A 19,041-nucleotide genomic window follows, 5' to 3' on the forward strand; every position below is an offset into this window, starting at 1 on the left:
GGAGGGCAGCGGTCACTTGGTGTCAGTAAATCAGGGAGGGCCTGTGTGGCCCAGCGGGAGGTGGCAGGGCAGCCCCTTCCTTCGTCCATGCTTGGGTCACCAGGCTCAGCCGCAGTCCCTCCTCAGGGCCTGACTTTCCGAGGTGACCCTTATACAACTAAGTTCTCTCCATGATTAAATGGGGGAGAGGGGATGGCTGAGGCGCTGGGACGGGGGCGGCGGGGTGGGGGGGCACAGTATTGTCTGGGAGCAGCCATTAGGAGAGGTGTTTAGGGGCGTGATGGGAGAAGGAGGGGGTCTCTGCAGCAATTTCGGGAGGAGGCTGGACGCGGTAGGTTGCGCGGTAGTGAGGGGAGGGGCGTCGCAGGGGCCCGGGGGACCCGGGGAGCAGGCAGATGGCCGCAGGGGAGGCGGAGGGCGAGCCGGAGCCGCAGTTTTCCTGGGAGCGGAGGGCGGCTCTGCGGAAGATCGGAGGGGGAGGGACTCCCGGGGTGGCGGGTGGGGGTGGGGTGGCAGCGAGCCTGTGTGGCTGGGGCCGGGGGAGTCCGGGGCGGGGCCTCGTCGGGGGCGGGGCTGGCCTTCTCGGGAGCGAGCCGCGGGTACGAGCGTGTGTGCGAGTGTGCGCGGACGCGCGCGGGCCCGGGAGGAGGCTCCCGAGTGAGTGGGTCCCAGCGGCCGCAGCCTGCTCCCCGCGGCCCCGATGTGAGGGAATCGGGGAGGCCAGCGGTGCGGCAGGGGAGGGCGAGGCATGTGCACGGGCCGGGGGGTACAGCAGCCGCCCGAGGACGAGGGGGACGGCGGCGGCGAGGAGGAGAGCGGGGGGCTCGCGGCGACGGGCCCGGGCCGAGGGGATGCAGCGGACTGTGTGTGTCTGGCTGTAGCGGGCGCGAGGAGGCGACAAGGCGCGGGGGACCCGCGTGAGGGGCGACCAGGAGGCGGCGGCGGCGGCGGCGAGTAGCGGCGGGACCGGCGGCGAGGGCAGCCCTGCCATGCACGTTCCTCTCCCGCGGCCATGTTAACCAGGAAACCTTCGGCCGCCGCTCCTGCCGCCTACCCGACCGGTAAGAGCTCCCGGACCCTGTCGGCGACGCTGGGCACGGGCTGTGCGCGTGGGTTTCCAGGGATCCCAGGATCCGGCAGGTTGGGCAAGGGGCGTCCGGAGCGCGGCCCGGTCGGTCGCTACGCCCTCTCGGTGGCCCACCCTCCCCTCCCCCGGCCCGGCGACGCGGGCCACGGATCTCTGGCTCAGCGCTGCTCCCAGCCGGGTCGCGAACTTAACTTTGCAGCTGGCGGCTGCGCGCCGGGGAGCAGCGTCCCGACCCCCCTCGTTTCCCGCACGCCGCCGGCATTTCCCGGGCCGGGTGTCTCCTGCCATCTTATCCTGGGAGGAGGGTGCTCGCTGGCCACCGGGGCGGGGGCAGGGGTCTGGGTGTCTCTCTTCTCCCCACCCTGACCCTCTTTTGTCTCCTCCCGCGCGTGGCTCCCAGGCCGAGGAGGGGACACCGCCGTTCGTCAGCTTCAGGCTTCCCCGGGGATCGGCGCCGGGGCTCCCCGAAGCGGAGTGGGGACCGGCCCGCCCTCTCCCATCGCCCTGCCGCCTCTCCGGGCCAGCAACGCTGCCACCGCAGCCCACACGGTGAGACCCCGCTCCGGGAGGGCAGCAGGCAGACCCTGGGCTTGTGGGGTCCTAACTGTGGGAAGAGAGGGCCGAGTGGTCCACGCCCCTGGCAGGGGCCTGTCCTCGACGCCGCCCTATGCAACTTGGGCGAGCCCGATGCTGATGCCACAAAGGAGATTCGTGGCGTGGGCCCCTCGCTTCCCTCTGGAGCCCGCCCACCCCAGAGCTCCTTTTCCTTGGAACTTCCTCCTTGCGGCTTTTCCCCCCCCTCTTTTTTTCATCTCTGCTTTCCAGAGCTCCCTTCCCCCGACCCGGTAAACATCTTCTCCCAACCCCAGGGGTAGTGGATATTTATAGAAACATATGTGTTAGGGGACAGCTAGGCCACTCTGCCCGGAAAATCGATCCCCCAAAGAGCCTCCGAGGCCTGGTTCCAGCCAGCAGGGAGCACCCGCCAATTGTCCCCCGCGTGTGTAAGCATGTTTTATGAGAGCTACAGGTTTGAGCACAGCAGAAATTGTAATTAACATTAACAAAAATAAGAGCCACAGCAGTAGTCAAAACAAAACAACCCACCTCTGCAGGACTCTCTATATGGATATTACTCAAAAGGAAAAGGCCAGCTTTGCCTTGTAGGTGGCAAGGGAAGGGCACCTGACAAGGGCTGTGGTCCCTGAGGCCCTGTGGGGAAGGAGAGCTGAGTCTGAGATCGGTGGCTGCAGAGACTGGCAAGCTGGATTCGACTTCAGCATGTACCTTTTCTCAGTGCCCAGCGATGGCCTTTGGATGGTGACCTCAAGTCTAGAGGAGGTGTGCACTTGGAGAAGGTGACGGTTTCAAAGATCTCTTTCCCAAAGACTCTTAGGGAGTGCGAGCACCCTAGGCTGGTTCTGTGTGAGGTTGCGTGCAGGGCATACGATTTTGTTGCTAAGTGAAAGTTGCTTGAAAGCACCATTTGTGACCTGCAGGGAGCATCTCTGGGGATCATGTGTGTGACTGAACTTGTTTGTTATGGAAGACTTGAAGGAAAGACTTCAGTTGTCATTGGAGCCATGGAAGAGCAGTAGACCAATTTCACAGAAGACGTTTTGCTTTTCTCATTTGGTTTGTCTCCGTGTGTCTATCCTAGGGGCTGGGGATTCATTACACGCAGGTAGGAAGGATGTTATTGTGATAGGGGCACCTAATCAGGAACCCACCACCGTTGGTTTTTCTCCCCCAGCGTGTTGATGTGATCATGTGACATGGATGTGAACTGGAATGGATGACTTGGTTTTCATCTTTCCCAGTTTTGTTTAAGGGTGACCTTTCCCTGGTCAGAACTTCCTTGCAATTGAAATATGTATTAAAATGGGAGAAGAAGCCTGTGGAGCACCAGAAAGGAGAAGATGGGAAGGTATTTCCCTGGAGAAATGCTGGTGTTTTGCTGGGGCCTGTGTGTGTGTTGGGCTGTTTTTAACTGAAGGGTATGTTTCAGTTGATCTGACTGTGCTTGGTTCTGAAAGTGAGGCTTTGAGTTTCCAATGTTGTTAGTTTTGAGTTGGTTTGTGTAACAATACGGATTCCCCAGATCAAGGCCAGTCAGGAGGCTGCAGACTCCACAGGTTAACTGAGCTGTAATGCACTCCTTGGGGCTAGTTCTGGAAACCAGTATGAGCTTTATTGTAAATCCTAGAGCCTTTGCAGACTTCTATTCCCATGCGGTCCACATTCTCAGGAGTGTTTACATGTTTACATGTGCATTGGAAAGAACTGCTGTGGAGTGAGGAGAGAAAGGGTACTCACTGAAAAATGGCATTTTCCTCATTTTGGCCTCCAAACACATGACAGGGTCAGGAGCTTTGGAATTTTCCGTGGTCGTTTGTTTTCTGCTTTTTGAGTGACTTTTATACTGTGGTAATTTCGTTTAGGTCAATTTGTCCTAAAAGTAAAACCAATAAGTATCCTTCTCATTAGTTTTTTTTTAAATAACAGTATGTGGGAGAAAACAAAATATTTTTAAATCTTTTCATTTCTATAAATTCCTAAGTACTGGTCTATATTTTTATAACTTTGATTCTTTAAATCACTCATCAATGATTCTTTTTAAACTCCTTATCGTTATTTCCATAACAACCCCCAATATTTCTAAGATGACTTTGGGAGGTCTTAAAATACCCACCCAGAAGTCACCATACACGGAAGCATGTGTTTCTTGCCATTTTGGTATTGCAAGAGAAAAAGCTCCACAGACTTCTTAGACTTCTGTTCATACAGAATTTTCAGTACTAAAATATCTCATGATTAGAAGAGTAGTTTGGAGGACTCTCCACTTTAACACATCCAGTTGTGAGTATTTAAACCAGTGCCCGCATTTCTGCTTGTATTCTTAAATGTGACATGTTATATACTACGTTAGCAAATAGGCCCGGTGCAGGGTTTCTGACCTCAAAATGCTGAAGTGGGAGGGAAGGGTTTGCAGTGTCCTTGAGGCTCTGATATGGTTCTAGCAGATCTGGCTTTTCTGGGTGCCCCTCCCAGTATGTATCGGTTTTGTGCATTTGATTTTGCTTGTGACTTCAGAGTCCTGCACTGTTGGGGACCCTCAATCCTCTTTTTAACTGGAACTGCAAGTAAATATCTTTTAACTCCTGGAATGTGTAAGACTCTTGGGTGTTGCAAAATATCTGCTATGGGTACTTTTGAACCAGCGATCCTTCGCCTTGGAGGCCTGGCAGGATCTTGTGACTTGAGCCTCTTGGGATATTTCCCAACTCCCTCAGTGTTGACTTCATGTTTTCTTTTGAAGATGCAAACACTATGGCTGAAGAATGACTTCAAGAGACATTTCTTGGCATGCGTGCACCTATTCAGGAGATAGCCAGTACTTACTGTGTATGTACCTGAGTTTATGTTAATGGGGACTTAAAAAAAAAAAAAGAAGTGACCGCCCTCCCCACCCCATAATTTTTTGTAGCACATTAATGATGAAACAGGTTACTGTAGGTGGCAAGAGGGTTTAGTGGATTCTGGGCATTGAGAGTGAGTAGGAGCTTGTCATCTGAACAGTGGAAGGAAGGGGCTCGGAAGCAGCATCAGAGAAGGGTAGTAGTAGGAGCTGCCACTTGCTAATACTATGCCCAACACTTCACACACACACACGCACGCACACACACACGCACACACACACACACACACACCATCTCTACTCTCCCTGGTAGAGGTAGCACAGAACCTTTCTGGGGCAAGGCACACAAGGATGCTGCACTTCAGAGAGATAGGTAAATTACCCAAGGTCACACAGTGACTGGCCGAGCCTGATTTGTTTCCCGTGTGAAAAGTCTCTGGGCTCTTATAAAACTGATTTCACCCACAAGAGGAGTGTGAACATGCAAATATCCCTGGGTCCTGGGGGTTTGGCCCTGTTCCTCTTAGGGGAATGCTCTTCTACACATGGTGAGATGTGGTCTCATGACATCGTAGTAGCAGGATTATCTGGGGTAGTGGGCTGTAGCTGTGGGCCACAAGCAAGAGTAGTCTCAGATGGGCAGTGCTGACTCAGGAAAGTGCTGTAGAGAAAGATTTGAGGAGTTCAGGCTACTGTGTGTCTGTGTGTGTGTGTGCACGTGTGTGTCTGTGTCTGAGTTTGCCTGCATATCTGCCTAAGTTGTCACAGGGAAAACCAGCAGTATAAGGTGAAATGTAACCGATAGCAAGGGCAGAAGTGAGTGGGCACAGGAGACTTCATGATAGTGTGGGAAGGGGCAGACACTGAGTGTTCTCCAGGTATATACACTGATACTCAGCCAGAGCAATTATTTGCAAAGAGGAGGTTTTCTTTTTTCTTTCTTTCCTTTTTTTTTTTTTTAAGTTGAGGATTATGATAGCAAGAAAACATTTGCCTTCATAAAGAAAAGCTTTGAGTTTGTTCGAGTGGCCTGTGGGAGTGGAAACTCATTGGCATTTGGGCAGTGGGGCTTGAGTCCAGGAGGCATGGACGGGCAAGTCTGCAAGAGGACACAGGAGGGACTGCAGCCAATAATGGGTGCTCCCGCCACCCTGGCTATGGGCACGATCAACCAGGAAATTGTAGGAGTGGAAAACCAAGAGAGTGGCAGCTTAGGCCCACCTATCAGTAAGCCGTTATAGCTGCCACTGCCACAGGAGACCAAGAGAAGACAGTTGGACAGTTGGATATGAGGTGGTGGGCAAGTCTGTCATTCTGGTCACTAAAATATTTGACATAATACGTAATATTTGGCCTTATACAAAAATGGATTGCAATATCCTAAATTCTTGATGCTCAAAAAGTTTTATTGTGCTAACATTTTAGGAATCCCAGGGTTGATTTTTATCCTAAATGTGCTTCATGAGTTGTGTAGATGTGGGTAACGTTTACTCTTCTGAAGTACCCCTCTACCCCATCTTACCCTGAAGAGAGAGAGTTCAAATCTGGAGTCCTTTCATTGCTAGTGTATGAAAGGTGACAGAGGAAAAGCGAGCGTGGAGTGAATGAGGCTTTGGAAGAAAAACAGTGGATAAATGAGGGCCCAGTGGAGCGCTTAACCACCTAGCTCTTGAGAGGTGGGCGGTGTGCGTGCGTGCGTGCGTGCGTGCGTGCATGTATATGTGTCTGTAAACATTGATTTTTTTTTCTTTTCCCAGAGCTAGCTTTTGCTAGCAAGTTCTTGCCTAACTGGCATCTTAAAAATATGGGAAAGGGAAGGAAAGGACAGAGAGAAGGGGAGGAAGGAGAGAGGGAGAGAGGAATAAGCAAGTTCGTGTGCTTATGTATGCTCAAGGCTTTTCTAATGGTTTTGACGAACCGCCTTGCTTTTGAGGTAGGAAAAGATGCCAACTACCTTAGTGGAATATGAAGTCATCTTACGTGGACGTATCATCTTTGCATTCAGTAAGAGAAATCTGCTAGAAGTCTCTCTGAAAATAAAATTTTTGATCCTGCGATATCATAATCAGCCCAGGAACTGGCCTCTTTCTGTTTTAGAAGTGAGCAGAGCCTCCTCCATAAATGGCCATAATGCTTGCTGCTTTTCAGTTAAAAAAAAAAAAAAAGGTGAACATCATCATCTGCTAGAAAGGAAGGTTTGAAATCTCATTTTAGAATCCAGGTGTTCCCAAAGCATTTCTTGACTCGCTACGCTGCTCTCCAGTGCTTCTTCCTTTCAGGAGTGTGAATCCCCCAAAGAGGGGACTTAACAGGGATGAAAAGGACTCCTCTTACTGTCAATCCCAGTGGGCAGAGTTCAGCCACTTTGGAGCTACTCCTTATTAATACTGGTTGAAGGAGTGAGGTGGATTATGATGACAAGCCATTTCTTTGAGACCTCAAGGAAAAATTTCCCCAGAAGACTGCTTGAAGGAAATCCCAAGCCGATGCAGAGTGGGAGAATGGGGGCTCTGCCTTTGCCCTGTCAGTTTTGTTTAGACAGGACTATTCTGGGATGGCATGTGTGCCAGAAATAGAAATTGCCAGTTTGTATTTGTATTGGTTACTGTTTCCCTTGCTCTGAGCAAATACTTGTCGTGAGCCAACTTAAAGGAGGAAGAGTGTATTTTGGCTGACAATTTAAGAAGGGCTACACTGTCATCGCAGTGAGCAGGGTAGCTTAGGGATCACATTGCCTCCGTAGGGAGGAAGCCCAGGGAGGGGAACACTGGTGCTTGGCTCACTTTGTTTCTTCAGTCTGGGACCCCAGACCACCAAATACAGGCTGGATCTTCCCACCCCAGCTTCCCCAGGCTAGAAACTCTGTAGGGGCCGTGCTCAGAGGTGTGCCTTTTGTGGCATTCTGGATCCTGTTGAGGTGAAGAATTAACATCATGTTATTCCTTATTGAGAAGCTGAGTGTCTCAGCAGACTGTAGAGATAGAAATACATGTGCGGATACTGAGCTGTGGACCAGAGGCCCAAACTGAATGGAAGTTGCTCAGCTTGTTGGGCAGAATGGCCTTAACTGATTAAAGTCGGTGACACCCAGAAACTTGAGGCTTGCACAGGAACTAGGCACACGTGTCCACGTGAGACTCTGAATAGAGGCATATTTTGTTGGTTACCGTGTGTGTTCCCAGGTTAATTAGACCTTCCAGGGAATAAGGAAATACAGAGCTTCTGGAGGATGTCTGCATACGTGAGGGAGTGCTGGACAAAGGTGCTTCCCCGTCTTTGTATAAATAGAGTGCCTCATGAAACGTGGGAGGTCCCGTGACCCGGGTGTGGGCCACAGTGCGGATGACACTTGTTTGTGCCTCACCTGCTTCATTTCCAGATCAGATCTGTCTTAAAACACCTGCCACGTGCCAGGCTGCCTGTTAAACGCTAGGTGCAGAATGGTAACCAGGAAGGCCTGATCCCTGCCGCCAGGCTGTGTACCTGTTGCATTTCTAGAGCTGTCTGTGTTGTGTTTCCTAACCCTGCCCATTCTGCTGTCCTCCTTCTCCTTCACTGTCTTGCCCGTAAACGTCCCATTCATTCTCTCTGCTGGTGTGTGCACGGCACCTCTTGGGTACACAGCACTTCCCATGTAGTAGTAAAACTGATTGTGGCTGTGGGTTCATGCCCAATTGGGAGTCAGGTAATGAGGACAGATTTCAAAAATTACGTTTGGAGAGAAGGGCCCCTTCCATTTTGTTGATGCCTCTCGTCTGAATTCCAGATTGGCGGCGGAAGGCACACCATGAATGACCACCTCCACATCAGCAGCCACAGCCACGGGCAGATCCAGGTTCAGCAGCTGTTTGAGGATAACAGTAACAAAAGGACAGTGCTTACAACACAGCCAAATGGGCTTACGACAGTGGGCAAGACAGGCTTGCCTGTGGTGCCAGAGCGGCAGCTGGACGGCATTCACAGACGGCAGGGGAGTTCCACCTCTCTGAAGTCCATGGAAAGCATGGGGAAGGTGAAAGCCACCCCCATGACGCCCGAACAAGCGATGAAGCAATACATGCAAAAACTCACGGCCTTTGAACACCATGAGATCTTTAGCTACCCTGAAATATATTTCTTGGGTCCAAATGCTAAGAAGCGCCAAGGCATGACAGGTGGACCCAACAACGGTGGTTATGATGATGACCAGGGATCATATGTGCAGGTGCCCCATGATCATGTGGCTTACAGGTACGAGGTCCTCAAGGTCATTGGGAAGGGGAGCTTTGGGCAGGTGGTCAAGGCCTATGACCACAAAGTCCACCAGCATGTGGCCCTGAAGATGGTGCGCAACGAGAAGCGCTTCCACCGGCAGGCGGCGGAGGAGATCCGCATCCTGGAGCACCTACGGAAACAGGATAAGGACAACACCATGAACGTCATCCACATGCTGGAAAATTTTACTTTCCGCAACCACATCTGCATGACGTTTGAGTTGCTGAGCATGAACCTCTACGAGCTCATCAAGAAGAATAAGTTCCAGGGCTTCAGCCTGCCTCTGGTGCGCAAGTTTGCTCACTCGATTCTGCAATGCTTGGATGCGCTGCACAAAAACAGAATAATCCACTGTGACCTTAAGCCCGAGAACATTTTGTTAAAGCAGCAGGGTAGAAGCAGTATTAAGGTGATTGACTTTGGCTCCAGTTGTTATGAGCACCAGCGTGTTTACACGTACATCCAGTCGCGCTTTTACCGGGCTCCGGAAGTGATCCTTGGAGCCAGGTATGGCATGCCCATTGATATGTGGAGCCTGGGTTGCATCCTTGCGGAACTCCTGACGGGTTACCCCCTCTTGCCTGGGGAGGATGAAGGGGACCAGCTAGCTTGTATGATTGAACTTTTGGGCATGCCCTCCCAGAAACTCCTGGATGCTTCCAAACGAGCCAAGAATTTCGTGAGCTCCAAGGGTTATCCCCGCTACTGCACTGTCACGACTCTTTCAGATGGCTCCGTGGTCCTCAATGGAGGCCGTTCCCGGAGAGGGAAACTGAGGGGTCCGCCAGAGAGCAGAGAGTGGGGGAACGCACTGAAGGGATGCGATGATCCTCTTTTCCTTGACTTCTTAAAACAGTGTTTGGAGTGGGATCCCGCAGTCCGCATGACCCCGGGCCAGGCTCTGCGGCACCCCTGGCTCAGGAGGCGCTTGCCAAAGCCTCCGACAGGGGAGAAGACGGCGGTGAAGAGGGTCACGGACAGCACTGGTGCTATCACGTCGATTTCCAAGTTACCTCCACCTTCCAGCTCAGCTTCCAAGCTGAGGACTAATTTGGCACAGATGACAGATGCCAATGGGAATATTCAGCAGAGGACAGTGTTGCCAAAACTCGTTAGCTGAGCTCCAGTCCCCTAATGCTGGCAAGCTGAAAAATGCGTTATAGCTGAGCCTTATTGGGTTGAAAAGTGTAGCTCAGACCTGTTTTTATTTGCTCAAAAAACTCGACTCATTTGTATCTTTTCAGCACTTGATGTAAGACAGTTTGTTTTGTTTTTATAAAATACATGGGGACAATGCTTTAAGTTTTTATACTTTCTCAAACTGTTTCCCCTTCCTTGTGTTCTAAAAGTAAGATGAGCCTTACTGTATTTCGTGTGGCTGAGTGGTCATCATATCAGTGGCAGGCCATTGGTTTTCTTCATGACTGCCACACATTTACAGATTGGTCAAACACATTCACGATGTTTTCATGGTTCGTCCTTTATGCTCCCAAGGGAGGTGGCCCCCAGGGGCCCTCCTTCTCTCTCCATGCTCCGGGTTAACACAGGAGCTGCACACCCTGCTTCCAAATTCTGTAAATTAACCTGGGTCAGAGCGGAAGTGGAAGAAGAAGGGTCAGTGTGAAAATCTCTAGGAAAAGCTGCACTTTAGAGATTGTCTTTTTTTCTTATGGTGTATTCAAACGATTACAAACTAGATTGCCCAGGTTTCAACTGCCCACTTAACATTCTGATGTTCTGCAGCCACCAGGCAACGTTTAGTGGCTAAGTAGAAATTGAGATGTGTGAATTCCTCCCAAGGCTCTGGGAAGATGGCAAGCTGTCATAATGAGGAAGCCGCCTGGCTTTGGAATTGGTTTTTCACCTAATTTTAGGACATTTCCCCACTGTTCCCTGTTTCCCTTTCTCTTGTCTCTGTTCCTCTTTTTTCCACACATCTGTCGCTTGCATTTAGTGCGTCCTTTTCCTCCAGCTATCTCTCCCGGACTGTTAATGCAGAGAGCCATTTCAGCTGCTATTATGTCCAGAGTTTCATGCCTCAGTTTCCAAAAGAACATCGGCCTAGCTACCTAAGGGGAATTTCCATAGTTCCAAAGAAGGTTTAGCCGGCTGGAGTGAGTTCACACTGTAGGCGTCGCTGAGGTTCCCTCAGCCTGGGAAAACATCAACTCTCCTTAGAAAGCAAAAGGGTTGAAAATCCTCTTGGCAAAGAGAAGTCACTGGCCATTCAGTTGGGCCAGTTTTAACAACACATTGAAGGGAAGAGAAATTCAATCTCGAGTTAAATGGTTTGACTTATTCTTTGATTTGTTAGAAGAGCCATGGAAACTGCATCCCTCTGTTTACTTACTTTCTTTTTGAATTGCACTGAGTGTTTTTGTGGGGATGACACTTTACCTGAAAGAGTAACTGAGAGTTAGGTAAAAGAATATTTTCTTCTCTGAATAATAATTATTTTCACAGTGAAAATTTCAGTATTTTATCACTAAAGGATGAACAGTGATATATATCAATTTCAAGGCACGTGAAAAGAATTTTTTTAGTATGTGCAATTTAATAGAGAAAGATTTCTGCCTGTTTGGACAGTAGGTTTTGGATAGTAAAAATTAGGATAAATAATCTTTTATATGCACAGATATTATTGTATTGCCTGTAAATCGATTTACAAGTACTTAAAGCATGGTCCCCAGTGAGGCCAAGAAAGTTTCCGGTTAAGTTTTGTTTTTTGTTTGTTTGTTTTTTTAATTCTATGTTTTCTCTTATTTAAAAAAAAAATCAAAAGCAAAAACAAAAAACAAAACAAAACAAAAAAACCAAAAAAAAAAAAAACCCACAAACAAACAGAAAGTCATTTTGAATAAAACATTTTTCTTATCTTGAGGCTTTGCCAGTTGATGGTGGAAAACTACGCTCAGGAATTATTTCAAGTATTTGCCAAAAATCAGTAATAAGATTAGCTATTAATAAGTTAGCGATATCGCTGTTTGCTTTACTATTTAAGGATGCCATTGATAGATTAATTTGTCCCTTCTGTACTTAGCAATGATAGCTTGTTTCCCTAGTTGGATTCTTTAGCATACTCTACACATTTCTGTGTAATCTGTGAAGTGCAATACTATGTCAGTAAGTTACATTTTAGATGATGCTCATGTGACAGGACCCCCAATCAGTGGCTTATAGGACTTAAAATTTTGTATATTTATTTTTAAAACATTGGCTGAAAGGCATGAGAAATAGAGGATTTGGTCTGGGGACTTTTGGAAAACGATGAGTCTCTTAGTGATGGTCAGTGTCTTCAGGTCACTAAAATAAATTTAAAATCTACAAAAGCTGCTCTCCCTTCCCAAGGCTCCTGTTTTGCTCCCACTCCCACCTAGTTTGAGCCTGAGCCTGCTGCTACCAACTCCCCGATAACACAGCTACACTCGCAGCAGTTTAGACGTGGATTAAAATTGCTTGTCTTTTCCCCCACCACACAAAACTGGTCCTTCTGATGCCAGCAGAACATTTGTGATGAGCTTTATCCACAAATGCAACCGGAAACTTTGAAGCCAAACTATGATGTGCTATGGGGCTTTTCCTCTCTCTCTCTCTCTCTCTCTCTCTCTCTCTCTCTTTCTTTCTTTCTTCCCCCAACCACATGAAATTTCTTTTATTCACGAAAGCCGCCATGTTTCAACATTTACTGATACAGCTGCTTTGAGAGAATCCTATTTAATTATTGTGTCTAAAATGAAACTGTTGCCTCTTCGTGATCTTAAAACCTAAATAAAGGGCTCTGATAGGCTTCTAGGAGTCGGCTTGGAAACGGTCCTTGGTCTCACAGGTTACCATTGTCTAGGGATGTCTGAGCTGTTTTCGGATTTAGGAATAGCACAGTGTCGTCTTGTCTTTGGTCGCAGTCTCATTTGGCTCCGTTTCTTGCACTACCAGAGTTCTTAGCACAACAGTGGGACACTGAGTGATGCAAGACAGTGTAGATTAACATCTTACAGGAGAAATTGTGCCCTTAGTGTTAACGATGTGCCTTTTGTTCTGAATGCCATGTTGTAGGGCATGCATCTTTTGGCCTCTTTAACTCTTTGAACTAGAGGTAGTAATGATGGAAGCCACCTCTGCAAAGATAACATCTGTCTTAAATATCTAGATTTATAGGCCTTAATAGAAACCATAAGGCGTGAATCGTCCTTGGGCGCTGAGCAAGATAACCATCGGTTAGTTACATCAGGAATCCCTGTGTTTAAAGGGTTAAAGATGGTCTTTGTTGTATCTGAACATCAGACTGATTTTTTAAATGATATTTTTTTGTTATGCTAACACTAGACAAAAATCAACTGTATTTGTAAAAATTTACCTCAAACCATTTATTTTATAGTGTGATTAATCCCAGGGCATTTGGTATGAACCAAAGTGCATTCCTTTTTTTATGTGCCTGGCTCTAGTGAGGATGGCCAGGGATTTTTACAATTTGGGTGCAAGGCACTTAAGCCACTTTTAAACTTACTGGGTGGTGTGGAGTCATGTCAAGTGGCCCCATCAGAATGTTAAAAACACTTTAGGCATCGGTAGCATTGGGCCATATTGGAATCTTAAAAAGCATGAATTATTTTAAAGAGAACATTCATTTTTGTAATTTTTTTCATCAAGACTATTTCTGGTAAGCAGAAGATTTTTAAAATACAAACCAACTGATTTGGCTGGTGAAGGTTTTAATATTGCCCAACACAATGCTGTGGTAGCATTTAGAAGCAAAAGTATTTGTGGACTCTGTTTTTAGGGGCTTGTGCATCTCTGCTGTGGACACACATTGAATTCATTGTAATTATACTCAGCTCAACTGGTACAGTTATGTCTAGGCAGTGGCTTGGGTTTTTATCGAGCAACAACTTAGACACGTGACTGTAATCATGCTGCAACTGTGTGTACTGAAAATATGTGAAAATGGTTGAATGTGGACTGTGTATATATGTATGTACAAACTTCTGTGAGATGCTGCTGTCGCCACTTGACATGGAAAGTGTTCTAGTGGGTTGGAATCCTAGTGGCCAGTTCTATGATACTGTATGTATTGTACAGCTGATGATGGGGTAAGACTGTTTAGTGAATATTTGTTAAATTTTATTGTTGTGGCCAGAGATAATTTCAGAATAAAATTTTAATGTCCTACCTTAACTTTTTTCCTCCCCTTTTCTAACTAATTTAACTCCTCATCTATTTCTGGTATGATCGCCCCTGGTTGGTGAAACCTGGAGGGACCTTGGACTGTCAGATGGCTCGAGATGGTGAAACGGTCCATTCTGCTCCTTCGTTCGCCAACTGTGACTTATTTCTTCATTATAAATATGCAAATCCTGAGTTTTTTTCAAATGCGGTTTTAGGAAAAAAACTTCTGCTAAATCTGAGCTCTCAAGACATTCTGCTTATCTGTCGTAATTTTGTGTTTGTTTTTCTTTATGTAGTATCTGTCACATTCTATGCTTGCCAGAGCCTCAAGTCTTTTTCTCTTTTGAGCTTGCTGTCAGCTCTTCCCCAGGAGTCTTCATTTTGTCCAGTGTACAGTTCTGGTCGGTTATCCCAAGATGCTCTTGGGTCTACCCAGGGCCTTCCAGTGTGCATGCTTTCACTGTTTTTTATCTGTGGTGTTCTTTTTGGTTTTTTACATTTTGGAGTTTTGGTGGCTCCTGCCATGACTGGGTCAGGAAACAAGGCTCTTCTGCAGCAACTAACTCTAGACGAGTCAAGCTCAGAGCTTACTTACCGAAGGCAGCAAACACTATGTTAGACATACTGTATGTAATGTGTCAGGTTATTGCTGGGACATCGTATACAGAAGTTTCCCTCATGGCAAGGGCTATCTCACATTCTGTTTATGCCTCTCCTGCTGAAGGAGGTTTCCTATATCTTACCCATAGTAAGTGGGAGTCACTGAAAGAAGGGCACATGAGATTCCTAAGCCCAGCTTTTGTCTTCATACACAGTGAGGAGGTTTTCATATTTGCTCAGAGTTCACATCCAGTGCACACACATACAGCAAACAGAAGAATAACTGTCCCTCCAAGAACAAAACAAAACGTAAATGTCTAAGCGATGAGCCTGATGTCTACGAAAGCCGAGGCAGCTCCATAGTGCCCGTGTCTGACCCGGGAAAGATCGGTTTCATCAAATCTTTCTAAATTCCTAAGCTGATTAATGCAATATTCTGTTTGAGTCCCTAAAATTTCTTACCTTTTGGAATCAGTAACTACAAAAAAGAAGTATTCAGAAATGAAGGACTTCAACACTATTTTCCAAACAGCCTTCGAGAACACTCCCTGTTAGCATAAGTTTGGGCCTTTTCAAGAAGTGAGAGACTTTGATTACCTTTGTGTTTTGAAAAGGGCTTTGGAAGGGACCCCAAAGCATGGGTTTTTATGGTTTTATTTCATTTTGTTTGTTTGTTTTAAGATGTAATTACACTGCTTTTTCTTCAGACTTTATGCAAATAAACACTTCTCCCTGGTGGTATATAAGTCCCTCCCAAAAGAAAATTTGACTACTGTGTTGGGTGTATATGAGAAAATTGTATCTTCATGCAAAGTGATTAGTTTATGTGGTTTCACTTTGACTTAACATATTGGTTGTGATCTCCTCCTTAGGAACTGTGACGGAGACAGGAATTGCCATTTTCTTGCATCTCAAGGAAGTGTAGGAAGTACTTCAAGAATGAATGGTGACTCTCTGGAGTGTTAACTGATTATAATAAGGACATGAAGAGATGTATTGTAATTGCATTTGGTTTGGCAGAGCATAGGGGCATTGTTCCCTCCAAAGGAGAGAAAATGCTCTCGCAGATCCCAGTGTCAAATGGGCATCCTTCATCCTTATACATTCCTTTGGGCTATAATTATCCCCAATTCTGAATGAAGTGGCTGATGCCAAAGGGACTGTGTAAAAACAGAAATCGTTCTAGAGCGAAGAAGCTTAGAAAGAAGAAAGTGATTTTTACTAGCTATCAGTTTCCAAGAATATCTTTTCAATTGAGAAACCACAAAAAAAAAAAAAAAAAAAAAGGACTAGAACATTTTAGTCTCTTTAGGCGCACATGTAAATTCAGGTGCAACCGCACACACTCACAGTTTGTGAAGTGTGTGGCCTTGTGGGAAGGGATTGTAGCTCTGCTCTTTATTCCTGTGTTCTTAAAAATGGTTTTCTCTTACATTTGAGTGTATGAAAATATTTTTGACACGTTAATTCTCAGGGAATTAAAAACTTTCACTGACTGTAGCAGCAGATAAATCTCTTAAATTTAGATTTACTCAGGTTCTTGACCCTTTGCCTCCATATTTAAGCAAATCTAGAATGCTTTCCAGGGAAATATATAAACATAGACATCTCAGATACAATTTTAAAATACCAAATTGTAAATAAATCAGTTTTTACAAACTAAAAGATTGTGTCTTTCCTTGCGTTCTATAACAGGTATTTACCGCCTACATTTGAGAAGATTTAAATATCAAGTCCATTTCTTCCTTAGTTAAAATGAAGTATTTTTTTATAAAACTGAGGCCCGTGAAAAGATCATTTAATAAACATTCTGAGTTCTTAGTTGTTTAGGGGGAACAGTATGTGTCTGATTACAGTCCGATTAATCTGGACATAGTAAATAAGCATATGAATAAATTGGGACTAACTTGTCATTCTTTTCTCTGAAAGGCAGGGCTCTAGTTTCTCCTTTCCCTAGAATTAAAATCATCGGACCTTTGGCCCGAGTATGCTTATATTTAAAAAGAAAGACATTGACTCCATAGAATTGTTTTAACATCTGCTGCAGACTGCATTCACTTGCCAAACACTTCCCAAGTGTCTACGCGTGAAGCTGGGTCACAGGCACTAGAAATGTAAAGTATCTAACAAAATAGACACGGGCCCTGTCTTCAGGGAGCTGTTAGACCGGTTGCCAAGGCAAGCCTGACATAAATAATGGCATGAACAAAGAGTTACTGTTTGTTTGTTTGTTTGTTTGTTTCTCGAGACAGGGTTTCTCTGTAGCTTTGGAGCCTGTTCTGGTACTTGCTCTGTAGACCAGACTGGCCTCGAATTCAGAGAGATCCACCTGACTCTGCCTCCCGAGTGGGGGGATTGAAGGTGTGCATTACCACCACCCGGTTAAGAATTACAAATTTATTGAAAGGAGAAGAGAACGTGTGTGGCAGTGACTGTGTACTATGGCAGAATGGTTGTGCTGTGTTGTGTTGTGTAGGTCATGAGTGTGGCTTCTGTAGGAAACAGCCTTTTCGGGGGAAGCAAGAACAGGGTTGTTAGATGGAGCTGATGGAACCGCTGGAGGAGAGTCCCTGTGGAGGGAGCCCAGAGAACGAGAAACTTGTGCAGAGAAGCTGGACTGGTTGTGTGTCAGACCAGGGCAAGCATCCTTTATCTTGGGCACAAGGAAGTGACCAAGGGTTTTTTTTTTTTTTAAGGAGAAAAAAAAAAAAAGATGCCCCAAGCAAATTGGCTCTCCTGGGCTGTGGAGACTGATAGAGGGAAGAGTGGAGGAAGTAAAGGCCTTGAAAGGACTGATAAGGAATGCTGGGGGTTGGGATATTTGAAGAGACGTGGGCATGAGGACTATGAAAATAGAAATAGCAGGTATTGGTGTGTGCACAGTATCTGTCGCTGTTTCAGGTTTGCTTCATAGAATCAAAGGGAAATGGAATGCTGTATTTGTTCAGAGAGAATTGGAGATTAATGTGTTTGGTTAAACTGTGAAGTACAGGTGAACTATAGTTTGCTAAAGACTTGAAGCCTTGGAGTAAAATTCCACTTACTGATACATTGAAAAAAAATTGAGGAACTTTTGGATTTAAGAGATTCTTTAACACACACACATACACACACACACAGGCAGAAGGCGAGGATGTAAAGGCTCCAACAAGCAAACATAATCCCCCTGGTTAGGTCACTTCTTGCACCCCTCCTCTCTTGTACAGAAGTTAAGCATTCTAGGGAGGGAATTTAATAGCCGTCCCTTCCATTCAGAATCCATGCTCCCTGGATATCTGAAGCTGTTGGTAATACTGAACCCTGTACATACAGACTTCTTCACAGACCTGCAATAAAGTTTAATTTATAAATTAGGTTTGGAAAGAGATGGCTAATAGTCAATAATGAATTAGAACAATATGCAGTGATAAAATGATCAGGATCTGCCCCTTTATCATTTGAGGCCATGATTACAAAAATAAAGGTTACTTGAACACCAGCTTTGTGAGTCTGTGAGAACTGATTTAATAACCGAGGTGGCTACATATGCAGTACATCTGATGTGTGGAGCATGCATGCCTTGGACATAACAGATGTAACATGTCCTAGGTGAGGCAGTATGAGGTCTCCTACTACTCAGAGGGATGTATAGCCTGAAATCTATTAATAATTTATTTCCGAAACTTTCTATTTAATATTCCCAGCCTGTAATTGACATCAAGTAACTAACCATGGAAAGAGAAACCTCAGATAAGGTTTAATAAAGAAACTTTAAGGATGGAACACGATAGTTTTACATGGTGTGTTTGGTTTACCAAAACAATAATAACAAAATAAAGAAGTAGGTTGCTGGCCTTGAGGATTTGATGGGGCCTTTTTGGAAGGCCATTTGTGTTGCTGCTGGACAAAATGCTTTTAAAAAGTGGGTTTCTAGCCATGTCTCAATGGAATTCAGGTGGGTACAGAGTTAAGGAATATTTGAGAGAAAGAGAATTGTTCTCACAGAAGTTGTCCATTCATCATGCAACATGTATGGAGCTACATTGAAATTTTGGGCCTAACATAGACAGTAAGGGGGTGAAGCAAAGCTCTTGAAAAGGTGAGCATTGCCATTGATACTTTCTCAAATGTGCAATGTCCCAGACTGCTGTCTGTCTGGAAGGCATGATGCTGGGCAATGTGGTACCACCAAAGCCAACACTGACATCTACCCAGGAAGATCTCATTGCACGCTCAGTAGAACTGAGATGGGAGAGACCCTATCATCATCCGCCACTTCCTTCCATCTCTCCTCCTGGGCACACTCTGGCACAGAACACAAGTGTTATCTGGAGATAATGTTCTAGTCTTGAAGGTGGGTGATCAACAGATAATAGCTAGAATGTTCGCTGCATATTGAGAGAAGCACAAGAAAGTAAGGGTGAGTAGACGTTGGGAGGCCGGCTATAAGACTGGAAGGATGTAGGGATGTAATACTGGGAGTAAGGGAAAGGTCCCTCTAGGAGACGAGGTTTTATAGCGTGTGCTATTCTGCAGGGTC

At 46.2% G+C, this 19,041-nt stretch overlaps 1 protein-coding gene across 2 annotated transcripts; it reads left to right on the forward strand.

Annotated features, from left to right (window-relative positions):
- The first annotated feature begins 627 nt into the window (after positions 1 to 627).
- On the forward strand, positions 628 to 15,765 carry Dyrk2 (dual specificity tyrosine phosphorylation regulated kinase 2). Of its 2 annotated transcripts, none has more exons than XM_057757665.1 (3): positions 628 to 1,061; positions 1,488 to 1,636; positions 8,272 to 15,764. In XM_057757665.1, the coding sequence occupies exons 1-3, from the start codon at positions 1,013 to 1,015 to the stop codon at positions 9,877 to 9,879; spliced, it is 1,806 nt and encodes a 601-aa protein (XP_057613648.1). In that variant the 5' UTR covers positions 628 to 1,012; the 3' UTR covers positions 9,880 to 15,764. The 2 variants fall into 2 exon arrangements, with proteins under 2 accessions (XP_057613648.1, XP_057613649.1); XM_057757666.1 differs by lacking the exon at positions 628 to 1,061 and adding an exon at positions 4,407 to 4,492 and having other exon boundaries at positions 1,505 to 1,636; positions 8,272 to 15,765.
- Positions 15,766 to 19,041: the final 3,276 nt, after the last annotated feature.

This window comes from Chionomys nivalis, chromosome 25 (assembly GCF_950005125.1).
Source record: "Chionomys nivalis chromosome 25, mChiNiv1.1, whole genome shotgun sequence".
NCBI classification, from domain to species: domain Eukaryota; kingdom Metazoa; phylum Chordata; class Mammalia; order Rodentia; family Cricetidae; genus Chionomys; species Chionomys nivalis.

Coding starts and splice junctions, on each gene's coding strand:
- Dyrk2 (XM_057757665.1), top strand. CDS start 1,013: ATGTTAACCAGGAAACCTTCGGCCGCCGCTCCTGCCGCCTACCCGACC. Junction 1,062..1,487: donor TCCTGCCGCCTACCCGACCG/GTAAGAGCTCCC, acceptor CGTGGCTCCCAG/GCCGAGGAGGGGACACCGCC. Junction 1,637..8,271: donor CTGCCACCGCAGCCCACACG/GTGAGACCCCGC, acceptor TCTGAATTCCAG/ATTGGCGGCGGAAGGCACAC.